The sequence below is a fragment of the Podarcis gaigeae genome (genome assembly GCF_964106915.1).
Source record: "Podarcis gaigeae genome assembly, chromosome: 5".
Classification (NCBI taxonomy): Eukaryota; Metazoa; Chordata; class Lepidosauria; order Squamata; family Lacertidae; genus Podarcis; species Podarcis gaigeae.
This window is the reverse complement of record NC_139681.1, coordinates 4,958,230-4,976,437: the sequence shown is the minus strand read 5'-3', so window position 1 is coordinate 4,976,437 and position 18,208 is coordinate 4,958,230. Positions and strand designations below refer to the sequence as shown.

General features: G+C 42.4%; 1 protein-coding gene across 14 annotated transcripts in view; it reads right to left on the bottom strand.

The window, feature by feature from the left end:
• ARFGAP3 (ARF GTPase activating protein 3) overlaps nt 1-18,208 on the bottom strand; it is a 41,550-nt gene that overhangs the window by 8,047 nt on the left and 15,295 nt on the right. For all 14 annotated transcript variants that reach the window (XM_083738797.1, XM_083738806.1, XM_083738810.1 and 11 more), the window contains 5 exons: nt 14,747-14,872; nt 12,197-12,325; nt 10,660-10,797; nt 7,887-8,010; nt 7,236-7,326 (listed from right to left, as the gene is read on the bottom strand). In XM_083738797.1, the coding sequence (XP_083594923.1) occupies nt 7,236-7,326; nt 7,887-8,010; nt 10,660-10,797; nt 12,197-12,325; nt 14,747-14,872 (608 nt within the window). The remainder of the gene's footprint in view (nt 1-7,235; nt 7,327-7,886; nt 8,011-10,659; nt 10,798-12,196; nt 12,326-14,746; nt 14,873-18,208) is intronic.

Genomic DNA, 18,208 nt, shown 5'->3' with positions numbered 1-18,208 from the left:
TATATGCCCCCCTAAGGTCCAGCTTGGTAAAAATTTTCCCTTTTCTCACCCGTGTTAGAATGTCATCAATTCTAGGCATAGGGAAAGTCACTGGTTCTGACACTGCATTTAGGGCCCTGAAATCACATACAAGCCTGGGCTTGCCCGTGTTTTTTTTGTCCACAAAGAACACTGGGCTGCCCCCCACCGCTCGTGACTCTCTGATGAAACCTCGCTTGAGGTTCTTGTCAATGAACTCCCTTAACTCCTGCATCTCACTGTCTGACATTGCATACAGCTTGCCCACTGGCAATTGTGCTCCTGGGAGTAAGTTAATTTGACAGTCAAAGGGTCTGTGCGGGGGCAGTTTATCTGCTTCTTTTTCACTGAATACGTCAATCAAGTCAGCGTATTGTGGTGGCACCCTCCCCTTGTCCATCACTTCCATCCCTGCTAGAGTGGCCCTGGCCCCTGCCTGAGCCTCTCCCTCCTTGCAGTGTTCTAGGCAATGTGCTGATCCAAAGGAAACCACTCTCTGATGCCAGCCTACTAGCGGATCGTGTAGCGCCAGCCAGCTCATACCCAAGATAATAGGAGCTCCCCCCAAGGTGGCTACGTTAAACGCTATCAGTTCTGTGTGTCTTGCCACCCTCATTATCATTGGTACAGTCTGTTGGCTCACTTCTCCTCCCAACAGCTCCCTCCCATCAATCGTGGTAACCTGCAAAGGCTTACTTAATGGGATAGTCTGTATCTGGTGTTCAGCTGCAAACTCCTTACTCATGAAATTACATGAGCTACCTGAATCCAATAGCGCTTTTATCTTCGGTGGGTGTCCGTTTGCCAGTTCCAGCAACACCTCTATCACAAGCGCTGGTCTTGGAGGTTCCGGCGTGGGCACATTCACTACTCCCTGGCCTGGCTGCTGTGCTCTGATGTTGGCAACCAGGCGTTGGCTTTTACTTGCTCCGTGATTTCTTCTTCCTCCTTCCCCCCAACAGTTCCCACCATCCCTTGCCATTCCTTCCTTTGCGGACAGACTCTGGCAAAGTGACCTGGCTGTTGGCAGAGATAGCATCTCTTGCCGCTCTTTCCCTCCTTCTTCCGCCCTTCACTGGTGTTTGAAACTGTGCGCGCGCGCGCTGTTCCAAGTTCCATCGGCTCTGCTGGCGGGAAAGGCTGCTCCGGAATCTCTGGAATGCGGAAGTCCTTCCAACGTTCCCCCTTTCCTTCCCGCTTTTCCATAGCTCTAGCCTCCTGGCGTGCTCCTATGGACAGCGCTGATTTAGTCAGCTGATCCATAGACTCCGCCCTAGGCGCCCGGGAAAGTTCATCTTTCACTGCCAGAGAGAGACCTTCTTCAAACAGCATTTGAATAGGTTCACTAGCAAGGTCCCACCCTAGTCTATGAATCAGCATGGTGAACTCAGTCCAGTACTCACGTACAGATCGGCTCCCCTGTTTACACGCCATTAACTGTCTGCGCACCACCCCCTGCTCGATCTTGCTGGAAAACATCAAGTCCATAGCGCGAAAAAACTTCATTGTGTCCTTTAAGATTTCATTATTGGCTGCCATCAGGGGCCGAACCCAGTCCTTCGCCCCTCCCTCTAGATGGCCAATCACGTACGCCACTCTAGAGTTCTCATCGGGGAAGTCATCAAACAGTAGATTGAGAGCATATTGCATCTCTGTCCTAAAGGCTTGATAGTTCCTGGGATCCCCCCCAAATTTCTGCACCAATCCAGGCACCCGTCTGGCAAGTGGGGTGGTTTTCCCTTTATCCGCATCTTGAGCCCTCCTCTCCTCGAGCCTCGCCGTTTGCAGCGCCAGCTGGACCTCCAACGCCCTGTACCTTTCTTCCAGGCTTGGACCTGCTCCAGCTCCAGCTCCTGCTCCTCCGGTTCCGGCTGGTTCGCTCATGATGCCCTCTGCTTGCACAAGCTGCTTTCAAAGACTGTCAGATTGCTGTGATGGGATAGTGAGCTGCTTGTGCGTAAAAGCTTGATCCCTCTGGGGTTTGGCTGGTCATCCAAACCGAGGCACTAACGGAGCCCCCAAAGCATGACTCCGTCAGTCGCTGGTAGAATCTGACAGTGGGCGTCTACGGAATTTACGCCAACATAAAAGCTGTTTGACGGACATGCGCCTTTGTGACTCTCTGCGTGACAGTTTCCGGCGAAGGGTGGGAGTTCCTAACGGGGGTCTTGTTACCTCTTCGCTATTCTCACTAGAAGTATCCCAGAGCCTCCCCTCCGCTGTGACTCCTGCACTCCCCCTGCTGGTTCCTTCCTCTGCTGCAGATTCTCTCCTATTCTCCTGGAGCCTGTCCACCACCTGTCCCTCCGATGGCAGTTCCCTGACAACTATGGATCAATCACTGTTTGTAAAGTTGTCTAGGTTTCATTATATTGTGTTTTTAAAATTATTCGTTTTCTCTTGTAGTGAACTGCTACAAGACAGCAGTTAAGCTCCTTGCTCAGTTTCAGCACGTAGTGTGTGTCATGTTACCAGCCTCTAATGGCTCTCCAGTATTAAATAGCAGGCACTTTAGATTATCCAGTTGCAAGCTTCCTGCTGCAGATATGCACAAAGAGAATTAGACCCTATCAACCTACTATAATCAAGTTTCATGACAATCATTGGTATCTAAAAGGATTTATATAGGACCGTGGACCAGAACACAGTGCATACAAAGGTCTTGCTTGTAGCTTTTTTAGCTGTAAATCCAAAGAAGACCCTTTTTGAAAGGCACAACAAAGTCCTTTAGCTGTAAGAGCCACTGTGGTGATAATCTGATAGAAAGTTTTCATTAAATATTAACTTTTTAATATCCTTTTTGGTGTGCTTTGATAGGAATACCTTTCAATACATAAAACACAAACTCTGTGAGAAACAGAGAGAACTGGGGTGGAGGCAGTGGCAGAGCTTCATGCTCCGGCACTGGGGGACGGAGAGCAGGCGGGGGGCATGGCTGACGTGCGTCCTGGAGTGGGGCGCGCCACCCGCAGGGCGCCCAGCATGGGGGGGGCAGCCGCAATGGCACCCTGCTGGGATCACGCTGCCGGGGGCTGTGCACTCCCCCCACACACACTCCTCTTCCTCCACCAGTGGGTGGAGGGGGGAAATATAGATCTGGGGGGAATCAGGCTCCAGCCCATAGTAACATGAGGTTCTAAACTTCAACCCCATAAGTATCAATTACAGTACTAGTCACTGGTGGCATCTGGACATGATGATACAAAACTATTTAATGGGAATGATCCTAGGTGAATCTTACACTCAGGTGCTCCTACTCTCCCCTCACTTCTTCCAGTGTAGCTGTGAGGAGATTGGCAGAGCTTTCACTTCCATTTTTTATTAAGGGCAGTTTAGAATTGCACCTGAACCCAGAAGTGTGGTTAAACTTGACTATGGTTGTTGGAAGAAGTGAGGTTCATCATCCATGGGTTGAAATTGACTTGTTTCAAATGAAATGATTACCTTTCAGACGAAAGCATATACAAACACCCATTACAGTGGTACCTCGGGTTACATACGCTTCAGGTTACAGACTCCACTAACCCAGAAATATTACCGCCGCTTAAGAACTTTGCTTCAGGTTGAGAACAGAAATCGCGCAACAGCAGTGCGGTGGAAGTGGGAGGCCCCATTAGCTAAAGTGGTGCTTCAGGTTAAGAACAGTTTCAGGTTAAGAACGGACCTCCGGAACGAATTAAGTTCTTAACCACAGGTACCACTGTATATATTATTTCCAGCCAGAATCTGAACTGTTCCCTTCACACATAAGGCAAGCAGTAAAACAGACACAATTATTTCTGAGGCCAGCTTGATACATTTCGGTATTTTACTACGGACCAATTAACACAGCCCCAAATGCAGCCTGAAAGAGCCCTGTGGGATTAAAACAAGGTCCGCTGTTCCAGTCTGACAGTGGACAACAAGATATCCCTGGGAAGTCTCCAAGCAGGACCTGAGTGTAACAGCCCTCTCCTCACCTGCAAAGGGATTTCTTTGACTGACCATGCAAGTAGATGTAAAACACAGTACAGCTAGGATCTCCCCAATACATGGAAACTGGATAAAGAATTACAGGCAGGGCATTCCGAGTTAAAAAGGAAGGCCTCCATAGTATTAAATCCCACCCAAGAACTTGCTGGTTTTAATTTCATGTATTCCACACAACCCATTTGTTTAGATAGTAGTGAACTATATTGACTTCAAGAAACAAGTGCCGTTAACAGTAGCAGGGGCTACTGTTAGGTGAGAAAGCAGGGGCACCTGCTCAGAACAGGAGCAAAAAAAAAAGGTCTCAAAATATATAAACATGTGCCCAATAATAAATGTTGGAAATGTAATGAGACTGAAGGTACCTTCTATCACCTTTGGTGGACTTGCCCGAGGATTAAGGCCTTCTGGGAAATGATCTATAATGAAATTAATAAGGTGCTTAAATGTACTTTTCATAAGAAACCAGAGGCATTTCTCCTGGGCATAGTCGGCCAATTGGTGCCTAAGAAGGACAGGACGTTTTTTATGTATGCCACCACAGCAGCAAGGATTCTCTTAGCAAAGTATTGGAAGACACAAGAACTACCCACACTGGAAGAATGGCAGACGAAGGTGATTGACTATATGGGACTTGCGGAGATGACCGGCAGGATCCGTGACCAAGAAAAAGAGACGGTGGAAGAAGATTGGAAGAAATTTAAAGTGTATCTTAAGAACTGTTGTAAAATTGAAGAGTGCTAAAATGTCAAGGGAAAAGAAAATATTGAATTATAGCTACAATTGATTAAGTATGAGAAGAAGCTAAAAAAGAAAATAGGTAATTAGACAATTGGTGTGAGTTGTTGAAAAAATCTCAAAATAGGGATGCAGAAAAGGGGAGGTAAGGGGAAGTCTGCGAAGTAAGGTTTATGAAAATGAGGTTTGAAATTATATATGTTTATGTTTTGTTTGTTTATGTATTGTGTCTTGTTTTGTTTTTAAATCTGTGTTGAAAAAACCAATAAAAAATTATTTTATTTTTATATATATATATAAATGCTTTATATATATATATATATGCTTTCGTAGATTTTCACGGGTACAGGAATGCAGGTTTTGGTGTCCTCGGGTGTCTTCCCGTGTAAAAGTTGGGGTGTCTAGGCGACGTTTCGACGAGGTCTCACTCGTCATCTTCAGGCTGGTGCTTTCGGCTTCTTGTTACTGGAACAGAGCGGGATCTCAATGTTTGAGTTCCTATAAATACTGTAGAGGGGGTGTGGTGTCTAGCCTCCAATGTTCTGGGCAGAGAGGAAGTTCCCAGGCTAGTGTGCCTTTTCTTCTTTTGTTCCTTAATTACTTGAGAGATACCTTGAGTGATTTCTTGAGTGATATCCTGAGTACCACTTAGGTGGGTCATTAGGTGTGGATTAGTTGCTAAAGTCTTTGTGTCTTGACCTCTTGAACTTTGTGAAGAGTTTTCCTGAGAAGATGGCTGTATTGCACTTAGTTGTGCTTTGGCTTGGCTTCGTGTATAGGGGCGAGCTGTGGTTTTGTGGCTTGTGTCAGCCAGATCTGTGTAGGGATTGCAGGGGGGTGCAGCATCCGGAGGTGCCACCATGGATTGGCTACTGGATGGTGTCAGTAATTCATCTGTGGAGAGGGTCTGGGTTTGGGTCTGGTGTGGTTGATTGGTGTTGGCGTTCTGTGTGCCTCTGGATCTGGTGTCAGTTTTTGTGGAGAGGGCTAATTTCCAGATGTCTGGCAAGCGGGATGTGTCGTCACGCTTGTTCATGTTGTGAGGGTGTTTCTCTATCTCGATGGCTTCCATGATTATTCTCTTGTGGTGATGTTCCGTGTTAAAGAGCAATTTGGAATCTGCAAAATTAATTTCGTGTCCTGTTTCTTTCATGTGTTGGAAAAGAGAGGAAGTTTTTTCTTCTTTTTTGACGGCATTCTTGTGTTCTGCGATACGTGCATTTATTCGTCTGTTTGTTTGTCCAATGTACGTGGCTGGGCAGACTTTGCAGGGTATTTCATAGATCCCTTGGTTTTCCAACTGGATTTTATCCTTGGGGTTTCTGAGGATATTGGCTATTTTTTGGTTGGTGCAAAAGGCTGTTTTGATATTGTGTTTATGGAGGATTTTGCTAATTTTATCTGTAGTGCCCTTGATATAAGGAAGGAGGGCCATGCCATTGTTTTCTTCTGTGTCTTGGTTTTTGGGGGGTGTTTCCTTTTGGATTAGCTTCGTAATCCTGTTTTGCTGGTATCCATTGGCAATTAACAAATTCCAAATTGCTCTTTAACACGGAACATCACCACAAGAGAATAATCATGGAAGCCATCGAGATAGAGAAACACCCTCACAACATGAACAAGCGTGACGACACATCCCGCTTGCCAGACATCTGGAAATTAGCCCTCTCCACAAAAACTGACACCAGATCCAGAGGCACACAGAACGCCAACACCAATCAACCACACCAGACCCAAACCCAGACCCTCTCCACAGATGAATTACTGACACCATCCAGTAGCCAATCCATGGTGGCACCTCCGGATGCTGCACCCCCCTGCAATCCCTACACAGATCTGGCTGACACAAGCCACAAAACCACAGCTCGCCCCTATACACGAAGCCAAGCCAAAGCACAACTAAGTGCAATACAGCCATCTTCTCAGGAAAACTCTTCACAAAGTTCAAGAGGTCAAGACACAAAGACTTTAGCAACTAATCCACACCTAATGACCCACCTAAGTGGTACTCAGGATATCACTCAAGAAATCACTCAAGGTATCTCTCAAGTAATTAAGGAACAAAAGAAGAAAAGGCACACTAGCCTGGGAACTTCCTCTCTGCCCAGAACATTGGAAGCTAGACACCACACCCCCTCTACAGTATTTATAGGAACTCAAACATTGAGATCCCGCTCTGTTCCAGTAACAAGAAGCCGAAAGCACCAGCCTGAAGATGACGAGTGAGACCTCGTCGAAACGTCGCCTAGACACCCCAACTTTTACACGGGAAGACACCCGAGGACACCAAAACCATATATATATATATATATATATATATATATATATATATATAAAACAGGCCAATATTAGGATTGCTCTTGAAGTGTATTCGACCAAGGACTTATTTTCCAGGATGTATGAGGATAGCAGTATGTTCCATAACTAAACCAACACTGACAGTATGCTGATCAACAGGACACTGTACACAATTCAAAACAGCAAAAATGTTCATCATTTTCCTTTCCTACCTGATGGTTGTTTCTTCTGTTCTTCAAACAAATCGGCTGAACTTATAGCAGAGTTTCCTGAAAGTCTCTCTAACCGAACTCTAGCTTCATACTACAAAAGAGTTAAGAAGATTTCAACAATGATAATAAACTTACACATGCTTCACATCTAGGCGAGATTATTTCAGCTGTTGCTATGAAGCTGAATATCCTGGTAAAGCCAGTATTTTATTAACTCCAGTTCTTAATTCATTTCCTAGTTGCAAGTATTAAACATCACATCCCAAAACACGTTTCATGTTATCATGAATTGTAAATAAATAAATCATTTTTCTCCACATAGCTTATCAAATATGTTTGAAGTCATTGATTTTTCTCCTCCAAATATGCAAAGCCACTCAAAGTATAGGTTACTAGGAGAAAAATGGCTCATATGCTATTGAGTTGACATCCAAACAGATGCAATTTTCTAAACTGGTTTGAAAGTTTGATTTTATTTATTATTATTATTATTTTGAGGGAGGAGAACACCATCACTCTGATTTCTCTCAAATCGCAATTATTTCCACAAGAAAAATTTGCTTCTAGCAATGTGATATTTCCAAATGCCCCACAAACTGGTTATCAATTGCATAAAGGTTTTGCAATTAGTGCAATTTAATTTGCACTTACGTCAGCATGGTCTTGCTTTCCAAAGTACATATCCGATGAAATAGCTTTTACGTTGCCAAATTTCTTCTGGGCCTCATCTGTGCTTGCAGGAGGTTCAAACTCGGCTTTACGACGAGACGAAGGCCTAAAAGAACATTGTTCCATATGGTTATATCTGAGAGGATCCAGCAAGTAGAATTAACTTTCTAAAAGAACCCTTAATATATAGTTTTAGCTATATCATTAGAGCAGCAATTTTAACTGCATCTGCAGTGGGGGTTGGATCTCAAAACAAAACCCTACATATAAACACATCCACGTACACTGGTAAATAAGGTAGAAAGTTTATAACCAGATTAAGATTAAGTAGAACTTTCAGAAACCTATTGCTAAAAGTTAATTGAAAAGCTTAATACATAAATAGCAATAATGAAGTCAAGCAGAAGTATGCAATATCGTTTTGCTGGAGAATTTTGGCATGGCAATGGTGGTAATTCCATAAACTGTACATTATGATGCTGGAAAACTAGATCTGGTCTTCACATCGCTTCTTGGCATGCCAGAGTGTAGTCAACACTGACATGTCAGGTCAGAGCACCTAGGGGCAAGCACCATCCACTTTCATTTTATAATACATGGCAAATATTTACTGAATGCATGAATTGTTCAGACCCTGGCACAAAAATACCCAATACCCATTCAATAAATATGGCAAGACTTTTTAGAATAATCAAATGAAACTTTATTATCCAGCATGACACAAATTTCTTTGTTGTTTACTGTTGGAACAATTTTTTTCTCAAATGTATCTAACATAATTTGAAAATAAATAAAAACTTCATTTTAAAAACTGTACAGTGTCACCTAGTTTATTTCAACTGGTTAGTTTTTATAAATATTTAATTTATTATAATCCAGGTGGAAAAGGATGCACATAAAAGACATGAATTATCCCAGCTATATTAGCAACCCAATCATTTTATGTACACAATCATTAATTTAAAAAATTCTATTTTCACAAGAAGTTTGCTGGGTTCCTTGTGCATCACTTTTATCTATGAACACCAAAAATTTAAGGATCACACTTCCCTGATGTTCCTCTTTCTTCCATTATATATTGATAGCAATAAACAGAGAGGATTGAAAATGCACTGCTTAACTGCAACTTTAACCACCATTAAGACACAGACTGATAGATTTGGAAAACCTCTCTTCACATACAGAAACCACAGCAAAGCCCATGATCCCTAGAGTATTAAGCAAGAATCCTTACTCTAGAACTTAACATTCTACCTTTTAAAACCTAAGACATGATGGTTGCTGTTTATATTTTTTACAAAATCCCCTCCTGTTCTGGATTTTATATACAATTTTGCTGGCTATTTCTTTATGAGAATACTTTTAGAGGTTTTCACCTATTTAACTGCTTTGTCAATGAATTTCTCATGAGCTCATAACACGTAGAGAGACCAAAGGAAAAAGGAGTAGCAAATGCTAATCAGTAATATTGCTATATTATATATTAATGCAGCCTGTGCACAGAAAGAAAGGTTTTAACATAGCCACAAGCAGATCACTGTACTCCATATTCAGTATTTGCCTACTCACAGAATTTCCCACCTGAATATCTTAGATACAAGTGAATATCTTAGACTACCTGTTTTGCCTCTGTGGTTAAATGACAGGAGAATTTTATTTGGTTTGCATTTTTAAATAAACTGACCTAATTCACAACTCCTAGATTAATACATGGACCAGAACATAATTATCCTTCAGATTTAGAATTTCTCCAAATTTGACATGTAATTCTTGTCTGGAAAATGTAGAATAATGGAAGGGACCATGAGTGTCATTTAGTCCAACCCCCGGCAAGGCAGGAATCTCTTTGCCCAGCGTGGAGTTCAAACCCACAACCCTGAGATTAAGAGTCTCTCGCTTTACCGACTGAGCTTTCCCAGATGTAAAATGCATTTTTTAAAACTCAAGTTTTAGAATAAATTAGAAAAGCATATGGTGAGAGAAAATACAACTGTATTTTTAAAATATGAATTTAAATATGACTTTTTCATATCCATTTTTAAAAAATGAGCAGATTGTTGCAAAAACAGGATGGAACAAACATTTAAACACATGCCAAATAGACAGAGGCTGGAAGCAAACTGATCTGATCATCCCTAGTCGAGGCTTCTGGTTCCGGTCTGCCTTAATGGAGGCAGCGCCCACGGCAGCAGGAGATCGTTGGCGAGGAAAAAACAATGATGATTGAGGGTAATTATCCTTGCAAGTTACCCCCAGGGACAGGGAGGAACAGGCTTCACTCAAAGTTTGTACCTGTCTCTCGCTCCGGCATGGGATGCTGGAGGCAGGGAAGCGCTGAGTGCAAAAGCACTTGGCTGCTGGTAATCCACCTACACTGCCATTAAGAAGCAGAGGTTCTCCTGTTAATCAGAGCTTAATTTGGACTTTATTATCTATGGACTGAACTGATTAATGCTAAAAGGACTTGGAATTTAATTTAACTGGAAGTATAATTGCGCATTTATCTTGAGCTGAACGGAGGGATGAAAGGAATGTGTGAACTTGCCAAGGAACTGATAAGGTTCATCAAATCTGGCATGGGGGGGGGCACCTAAATTATATAATTCGGTATTTGAATGATCAGTATTAGTAATTGTATTATACTTTGGTATTGTTATAACAAGGCCATTATTAGACTGTAATTGAAAATTAGTAAGATTATTATCAGATCATCCCTAGTTGAAGGTTTATTCACATGAAGGTTTTCTTTAGGTACCTCTCTAAGTAGCTTGAAGTTTTCGAAGACAGAATCATATCTAAGTCTCTGTTGCTGCTCTCTTTCTTCCAGAAGGAATCAGAATTGTCGTCCCAGTTAGAAAAAGTGCTACTTCTCAATTCGGAGGAATCAAAGTACCTGGGTGGAGAAAGAGAATGTTATTGGACTACTGCTCTGGAGGCTCCCCCTGGCCTTCGGGGCAGCAAGAGCTGAGTCTTTAGCTGAAAAGCGCCCTTGGGAAGGTGATGCTTTCCTCTAGTTCCAATCTAATGGCAATGCATTTTGTTACTTAGAAGGCATTAGGTGATTTCCCAGCACCAGCGCTTCAGGAAACATAAGCGGCTATGAAGTGTGGGAAAGTGGAATTCTACCAGCGGTCATTTTGATTCAAGCCACTAACCTGTTCACATGACCAATTAATGCCGTAATAAATCAGGATAGGAATGAGCATCAAGCCTTCTCATGCTGCCGCCTTGCTCCTTCTTGGCTCCTTCTTTCATGCAGGTGCTTCATGTTTAGCCATAGCTTCACATTACCAGCCAACCTGGTTGCGCCCCAGGACAGTGATGCCTCTAGTCATGCCTGACAAAGGAATTCTCCCCCCAAGGAGGCGAGTATGGTGGCTACATTATTAGGTTTCTGGAGCCAAGTTAAGGCACACTGACTTATCCAGGCCTTTGGTGAAATTTAACTGGACTGTCCAAGGTCCTAGGGCTTGTGTGAACAGCTGTTTCATAGCTTTACTGTGTGTGATAGTTTTCAAAAATGTTACTTGGTTTGTTGTAGGTTTTATAATTTTGTGGATTTTGTTAATGTTTTCAAGCCACCTTAGGATCTATTTTAATGGCTGGTTTAGGAGTTCCATAAATAAATAATGTGAATGCCAGATTAATGCATACCAAATTAGTCAGGATTCAGAAGCTAAGTTTAAACCAGGCTTCCTCAAACTCAACCCTCCAGATGTTTTTGGCCTACAACTCCCATGATTCCTAGTGAGCAGGACCAGTGGTCAGGGATGATGGGAGTTGTAGTCTCAAAACATCTGGAGGGCCAAGGTTGAGGAAGCCTGGTTTAAACCATAGTTCAATTGCTGCTTCCTGGTTTCTCTCCCTATATTCGAAAAGGATGCTGCACTTAAGTGCCACAAGCTCATAAACACCTTGGCTTATTAATACCAGAATTTGGTCATGTGAACACAACCAACACCTGCAGAAATGTTAAAAAATAATAAGGAAGGTATTTATGGATATGAGTATCTCATAGATAAACAGGATTTCAAATCCTCCAAAACTATATGAAAGTCAACATGAAAATAAGGTGTTTCATCATCTTCCCTCATATCCCCAACTACAATTCAGTTCATGACCTTCACTCTTATGATTTTCTAAATTATTAGTACATTGCATCTGCTGAAACTGCTTTGAAGAGTTTGAACTGGAAATACAAAACATTTTGCCACTGCCTAAATGTTTTCATCTTAATCCAACCAAGTAACATTTCTACCATCCCATCCCCAAAGAAAAAGAGAAAGTGTTACCTTGAACTAGGGGATGAGAAATATGAGTCGGCGTCATCATGATTATTGTACTTTTTCCTTGGTTTTGCAAGTATAGGTGTTTCTTGTTCTATGATCTGCATATCTGAAATTACGGAATGGGAAATGCCACTGGGATGGGAAAGAAGATACGACTGTGTTAGCATTAGACGGACAAAGAAAAATTCAGTTAAAAGGACAAAGCCCATCAGCTGAATTGGATTCTCAGTAGGCATCTAATTATAATAGGCCAAGGCTCGATGTAACAATCAAGCTTAATACGACATTTTAAAGTAGCTTTAAGGGAAAAAATCTTTCTGCAATCTCATGCTGCTCTAGAGCACTGGGTCTCAAACTGATGCCAGACATCCTAGGGAGGCCAGGACATTCACTAGAAATGCTGAAGCTTCTCCCTCACTTATTCCAATGAGTAACTTTATTGGAACATAAAGACAGCTTTGTATTGAAGGGCCTAGAACATGGGTAGGCAAACTAAGGCCCAGGGGTGGGATCCGGCCCAATCGCCTTCTAAATTTGGCCCACAGACGGTCCGGAAATCCACATGTTTTTACATGAGTAGAATGTGTCCTTTTATTTAAAATGCATCTCTGGGTTATTTGTGGGGCATAGGAATTCGTTCATTATTATTTTTTCAAAATATAGTCCGCCCCCCCCCCAAGATCTGAGGGACAGTGGACCGGACCCCTGCTGAAAAAGTTTGCTGACCCCTGGCCTAGAACATTGAGCAAATGCAGCAGAGATTAATTATGGGATCAGCTTTCATGGATTAATCCTGCTGTTTATATGGATGTCTGTCACTTCACAAGCTTAATTCCAGTGCCTTCCGCAAGCCATGTCAGTTAGTCTGCTGCAGAAAAGGCAACACGACAGTATTGTGGTGCTAAACATACCCACAGGCCTTTACAGCATGGACAACAGCCCACTTCATTTGATGGTGTCCTTCATGGATCTGACAAAGCAGACTAGCAGTATACGTGCCAATGTTTATACCACAACAAATCATTAGCCAAGGTATTACAAAGCACTGGATACCCCCCTGGAATTAAAAATTTGTAGCAGTCTTCCCCCTACGCTATTCCCCTGTTTTTCATTCATTTTGACTCTGGGCAGAGAAAGGTTTGAGGCTTGACAACTATGTTTTGCCTTGAGAAAATTCTTGGCGGAATAGCCAAGTACTGAGTGTGGTAGTGCTGAGTGGAAGTACAGATTATGTAATTCATAATATTTATACAAGCCTTGCTCTCTTGATATAGGCATTTAAAATTATGCATAATAATAAAAACTACATATACTAAAATCTGATAGAACTCAGTACAGTGGTGCCCCGCAAGACGAACGCCTCGCAAGACGGAAAACCCACTAGACGAAAGGGTTTTCCGTTTTGGAGGCGCTTCGCAAAACGAATTTCCCTATGGGCTTGCTTCGCAAGACGAAAATGTCTTGCGAGTTCCTGCAGGTTTTTTTCCCTTTTCCCCCCTTTTGCTAAGCCACTTAACAGCTGATCGCTAAAAGCCGCTAAACCGCTAATAGCGCTAATCCGCTAAGCTGTCAGTGGGCTTGCTTCACAAGACGAAAAAACCGCTATACGAAGAGCCTCACGGAATGGATTAATTTCGTCTTGCGAGGCACCACTATACACTGAGAGGATATTAGTAAGGAAAACCTTCATGGTTTCCTCAGCCTCCAAGTAACTTTTGCCCCTTCCCCTTCATTATTCCCATTAAAGCCCTTATAAGGATCACAAGCCCAAAGGCAACCTCACAAAGGGAAACTGTAAACACAGAGATCAAGAACCAAAGAACAAATGAAAGATCACAGTAATATTTTAACAAAACAAATGGCTTACAAATTGTGATTTGAGGAAAAGGAACCATGATCCCAGCATGAGCCTTATGCTAAGCCAGGAACCATAATTCACTGTTCCTTTTCACCCAGGATAGGAGTAAAGTGGGAGCAATTTCTGTGTTCATGGTAAGCTATTAACTATGGCTCCTTGTGGACACACTCCTCCAAGTGCTTAACAAATGAGGAGGAGCAGGGAGTCAACTTGAGTGGACACGACAGAAGTCAGACTTCGTCTTTTTGTATGCTCTATACTACCTTGCTGTACAGTTGTGCCTTGCAAGACGAAATTAATCCGTTCCGCGAGTCTCTTCGTCTTGCGGTTTTTTCATCTTGCGAAGCACAGCTATTAGCGGCTTAGCGGCTATTAACGGCTTAGTGGCTTTAAGAAAAAGAAGAAAAAACTCGCAAGAACTCGCAAGACGTTTCGTCTTGCGAAGCAAGCCCATAGGGAAATTCGTCTAGCAAAGCGACGCAAAAACCGAAAAACCCTTTCATCTTGCACGTTTTTCGTTTTGCGAGGCATTCGTATTGCGGGGCACCACTGTATTTTTATGAAATTGTCTATACATATCTAAATAAGTAAACATTTAGTAATGTAGTTATAATTTATTTTGTTTTAGGCACCCTGCTCTGCGATGGCAATGAAGGAGCAATATATATTTTATTAAAGAAAACAACAATACATACCTTCTATTGCTGTTAAATCCCATGCCAAGTCTTTCTACCTCAGTTTTCTTTTTACCAGCCATATTTATTTTTTCATCTTTCATCTGAATTTCAAGATCTTTGTAGGCCAGTCGTAATGATGACACCCTAAAAACAGAGCAGAGTCAACGTATGTCGAATGGAAACCTGAATCTCCACCCACCACACAGTAATAGCAGGTGACCAAAAGTGCCCCCTAAGGTATGAGATGCCCTTCAAATGCATGTGCTGGGACTGCATGCAACTTTCATATGAGGATTGTGTGGGGAAAACACAAAACGGAGCCAAAACCTTTTCTAACCTTTCCTAACAGAAAAGACTTTTTCACAGAAGAACATATACAGTCAAACATGTCAGAAGTATAGCACTGCTCTAAGACAGGGGACCTTCCAAAATGATCGTTGGAGCTGCAGTACAGTCAGGCAAAAGGAGTCAAAAAGCTTACAGCAAGGCACAATGCCATTGGCTGGGCAAGAACAGTGGAGTTTGAGTCTGAACACCTAAGGAAATGACCCTCCGGTAAAAAGGACAGGGCAACGTGATCAGAAGAGCGGGCATTTGCTGAAGCTTTTCAGTGTATCCAAAAGCATGGATTATTGCCTACCAGAGACAGTCAAATGCAGGCCTCCACTTATGCATGTTAGGCTCACGCATGTGTATACACACAGCGCCAGGAAATAGTTAAATAAATCAATTCAAACTGCGAAAACAGCAAAAACGGCTCCCAAAGAGCGGGAAAATCCCAAGCTTGCAATCCCAGGAGCCTTTGCACAGACCTTTGAGGCCTACGGAGAGTTGGATTTTGAGAAAGGAGGTTTGGAGGGAATGACTGTGGTGGAGTTTGGTGGATTTTTTGTGGGTTTCTGAATATTTAGAGGGTGTTTACAGGCTTTTTAATGGTGTTCCCACTATACGCAATTTCATGTATATATACGCAGTACCCAGGAACCTAAATTCAAAATGAATCTTCACCACTCTGCAAATTCAATGCAAATCACAACACAAAAGGGGGTGGAGGAGATAATTAACTCAAAAATCTTATTGATGGATATATGTTTAACTGCCTGTTATACATCTAGCTTTCCACCCGAAGAAGTACAAGAGGCATTCCCCTCCCGGAATGGGGATTTCCAGCCTACATTTTCCCTCTGTTGTCCCTGTGCTCCCCTTCGATTTCATTGGTACATTCAATTGATCTCCTGCAATAATACAACCCAGAAACCAATGAAAATTTACAAGACATAACAATGACCACCAGGTAGTATCTTAGATTGTCAGATACATATTTAAAAATACTTTGCAAGGGAATAAAAGTTAAGAGGAAAAAATAAGGAAATGAAATTGAAATGATTATAACAGCTAGATGAATGAACACATATTAACAGGATTACATTCACTGGAGTTTTTGCAATACAGCTTCTGATCCTGAAGCCATGCAAGTAAGTTGCAAAAGCTTTCGCTCAGCCAACGTGCACTTGACTTTCCAATTACAAAACAAAAAACACACTTACTTTTATCTCTCTCTGTCAGCATTAACAAAATCAAGAAGGTAAGAACAATATGCGTCTTCAAAACAAGGTGCAATTTTTGTGTGTGTGACCCATGAATAATCTCCTAAAGGGTCATGACATGACAGCATAGATATTCATAAAAGTTTTAACTAAGATGTGTTGAAATGCCAAAATGTTTGCAGGTATATTTTAAAAGGACAAGCTGGGTGCATTGTATTTGAATGTGCTATTCTCCCCAAACACCTTAAATGACTGGGGCGGGTGCAAGGAAAGTATTCAGGGATATATTGCATTAAAGTAAACTATGTAGCCTAGGGGCGGTATCCAACTAATAGTTCCATCTGAATAAGGATTTCTCCTTGCAACTTCCTGCATGCCCCTTACTTTGTTCAGGGGATTTCCACAAGCTCATCCTGGAATATAAAGATCGCTGGTTTGAGAGAGCCATAATAATTGCTTGAAACTCCTAAAAACGCATTTATGCTGCCATCTGGTGGCCAACTGAAAAGTAGCTGGGCATTTTAACAGGAGGCTTTCACTTCAAGCAAGTCATTTCTTTTCAATCTGCTTTGTGTTTGACATCGTCTAAATATCCCTAAATTGCACAATTCAGCCTAGGATTTGTCGGAATCTTATGGACATTCCTTGCTACTTAAAAAGGTAAAGGACCCCTGACAGTTAAGTCCAATCACGAATGACTCTGGGGTTGCGGCACTCATATCGCTTTACTGGCTGAGGGAGCTGGTGTTTGTCCGCAGACAGTTTTTCCAAGTCATGTGGCCAGCATGACTAAGCCGCTTCTGGCGAACCAGAGCAGCGCACGGAAACACCGTTTACCTTCCCTCCGGAGTGGTACCTATTTATCTACTTGCACTTTGACGTGCTTTCGAACTGCTAGGTTGACAGGAGCAGGGACCGAGCAACGGGAGCTCACCCCTTCGCGGGGATTCGAACCGCCGACCTTCCGATCAGCAAGTCCTAGGCTCTGTGGTTTAGACCACAGCACCACCTGCGCCCCATCCTTGGTACTTAGGAATAAAATAAATAAATAAATAAAATCCAACTTTAAATTTGCCAAGAACAAAAATGCTGCACCCATTTGCCTGGAAATTCGCAAGCTTTTTCCACTGACAAGATGCATGCAAATTTCATCCTTAAGCTCGTCAATGGAAGCCCCTGGGTCTCCCAACAACCCCTGAAATACACCTGGTTGGGACTCATGGGGCGAGGGGTAGTGTTTCAGTCGCTATGCCCAGGCTTTGGAATATCCTCCCAAAGGAGGCCCTATCTCTCCCATGCCATTTGGCTACATTGTAAAGTTCTTTCTTTCCAGGAAGGATTTTGGTTAAGCATTTCACATTTGTCAGAAGCTGTTATAATCATTTTCTTGGGTACTTTTAATTACCGTTTTAATCTCATCTGCTTTTTAGCATTTTATTTCTCTAGCCACTTATTAAAATGTGTTTTTTTTTTAGTATTTTGTGTTTTAAAAGTGACTAGTCTTGAAGGCAGTATAAAATGTTTTGAAATAAAAGGAAGGGGATTGCCTAAGGGGGAGGTACTCCACATTTTGCACTAAATGCATTATTGGAATGCCACGTGATACCATCCCCTGCTGTCTGGGGCTGATGGGAGTTTGAGTCCAAGGATATCTGGAAAGCATCATAAGTCTGAGAACATCCTGTTATCATAGCTTGCTCAAACTGCTTTTCATCTCCATCAGCTACGCTTCAGATTAAAGGAAAACAGGTGCTTCTTAAAGCATAACAGGTGCTGTCTAAAGCATGGGTAGGCAAACGAAGGCCTGGGGGCCGGATCTGGCCCAATCACCTTCTCAATCCAGCCCGCGAACGATCCAAGAATCAGCATGTTTTTAGATGAGTAGAATGTGTCCTTTTATTTAAAATGCATCTCTGGGTTATTTGTGGGGCGT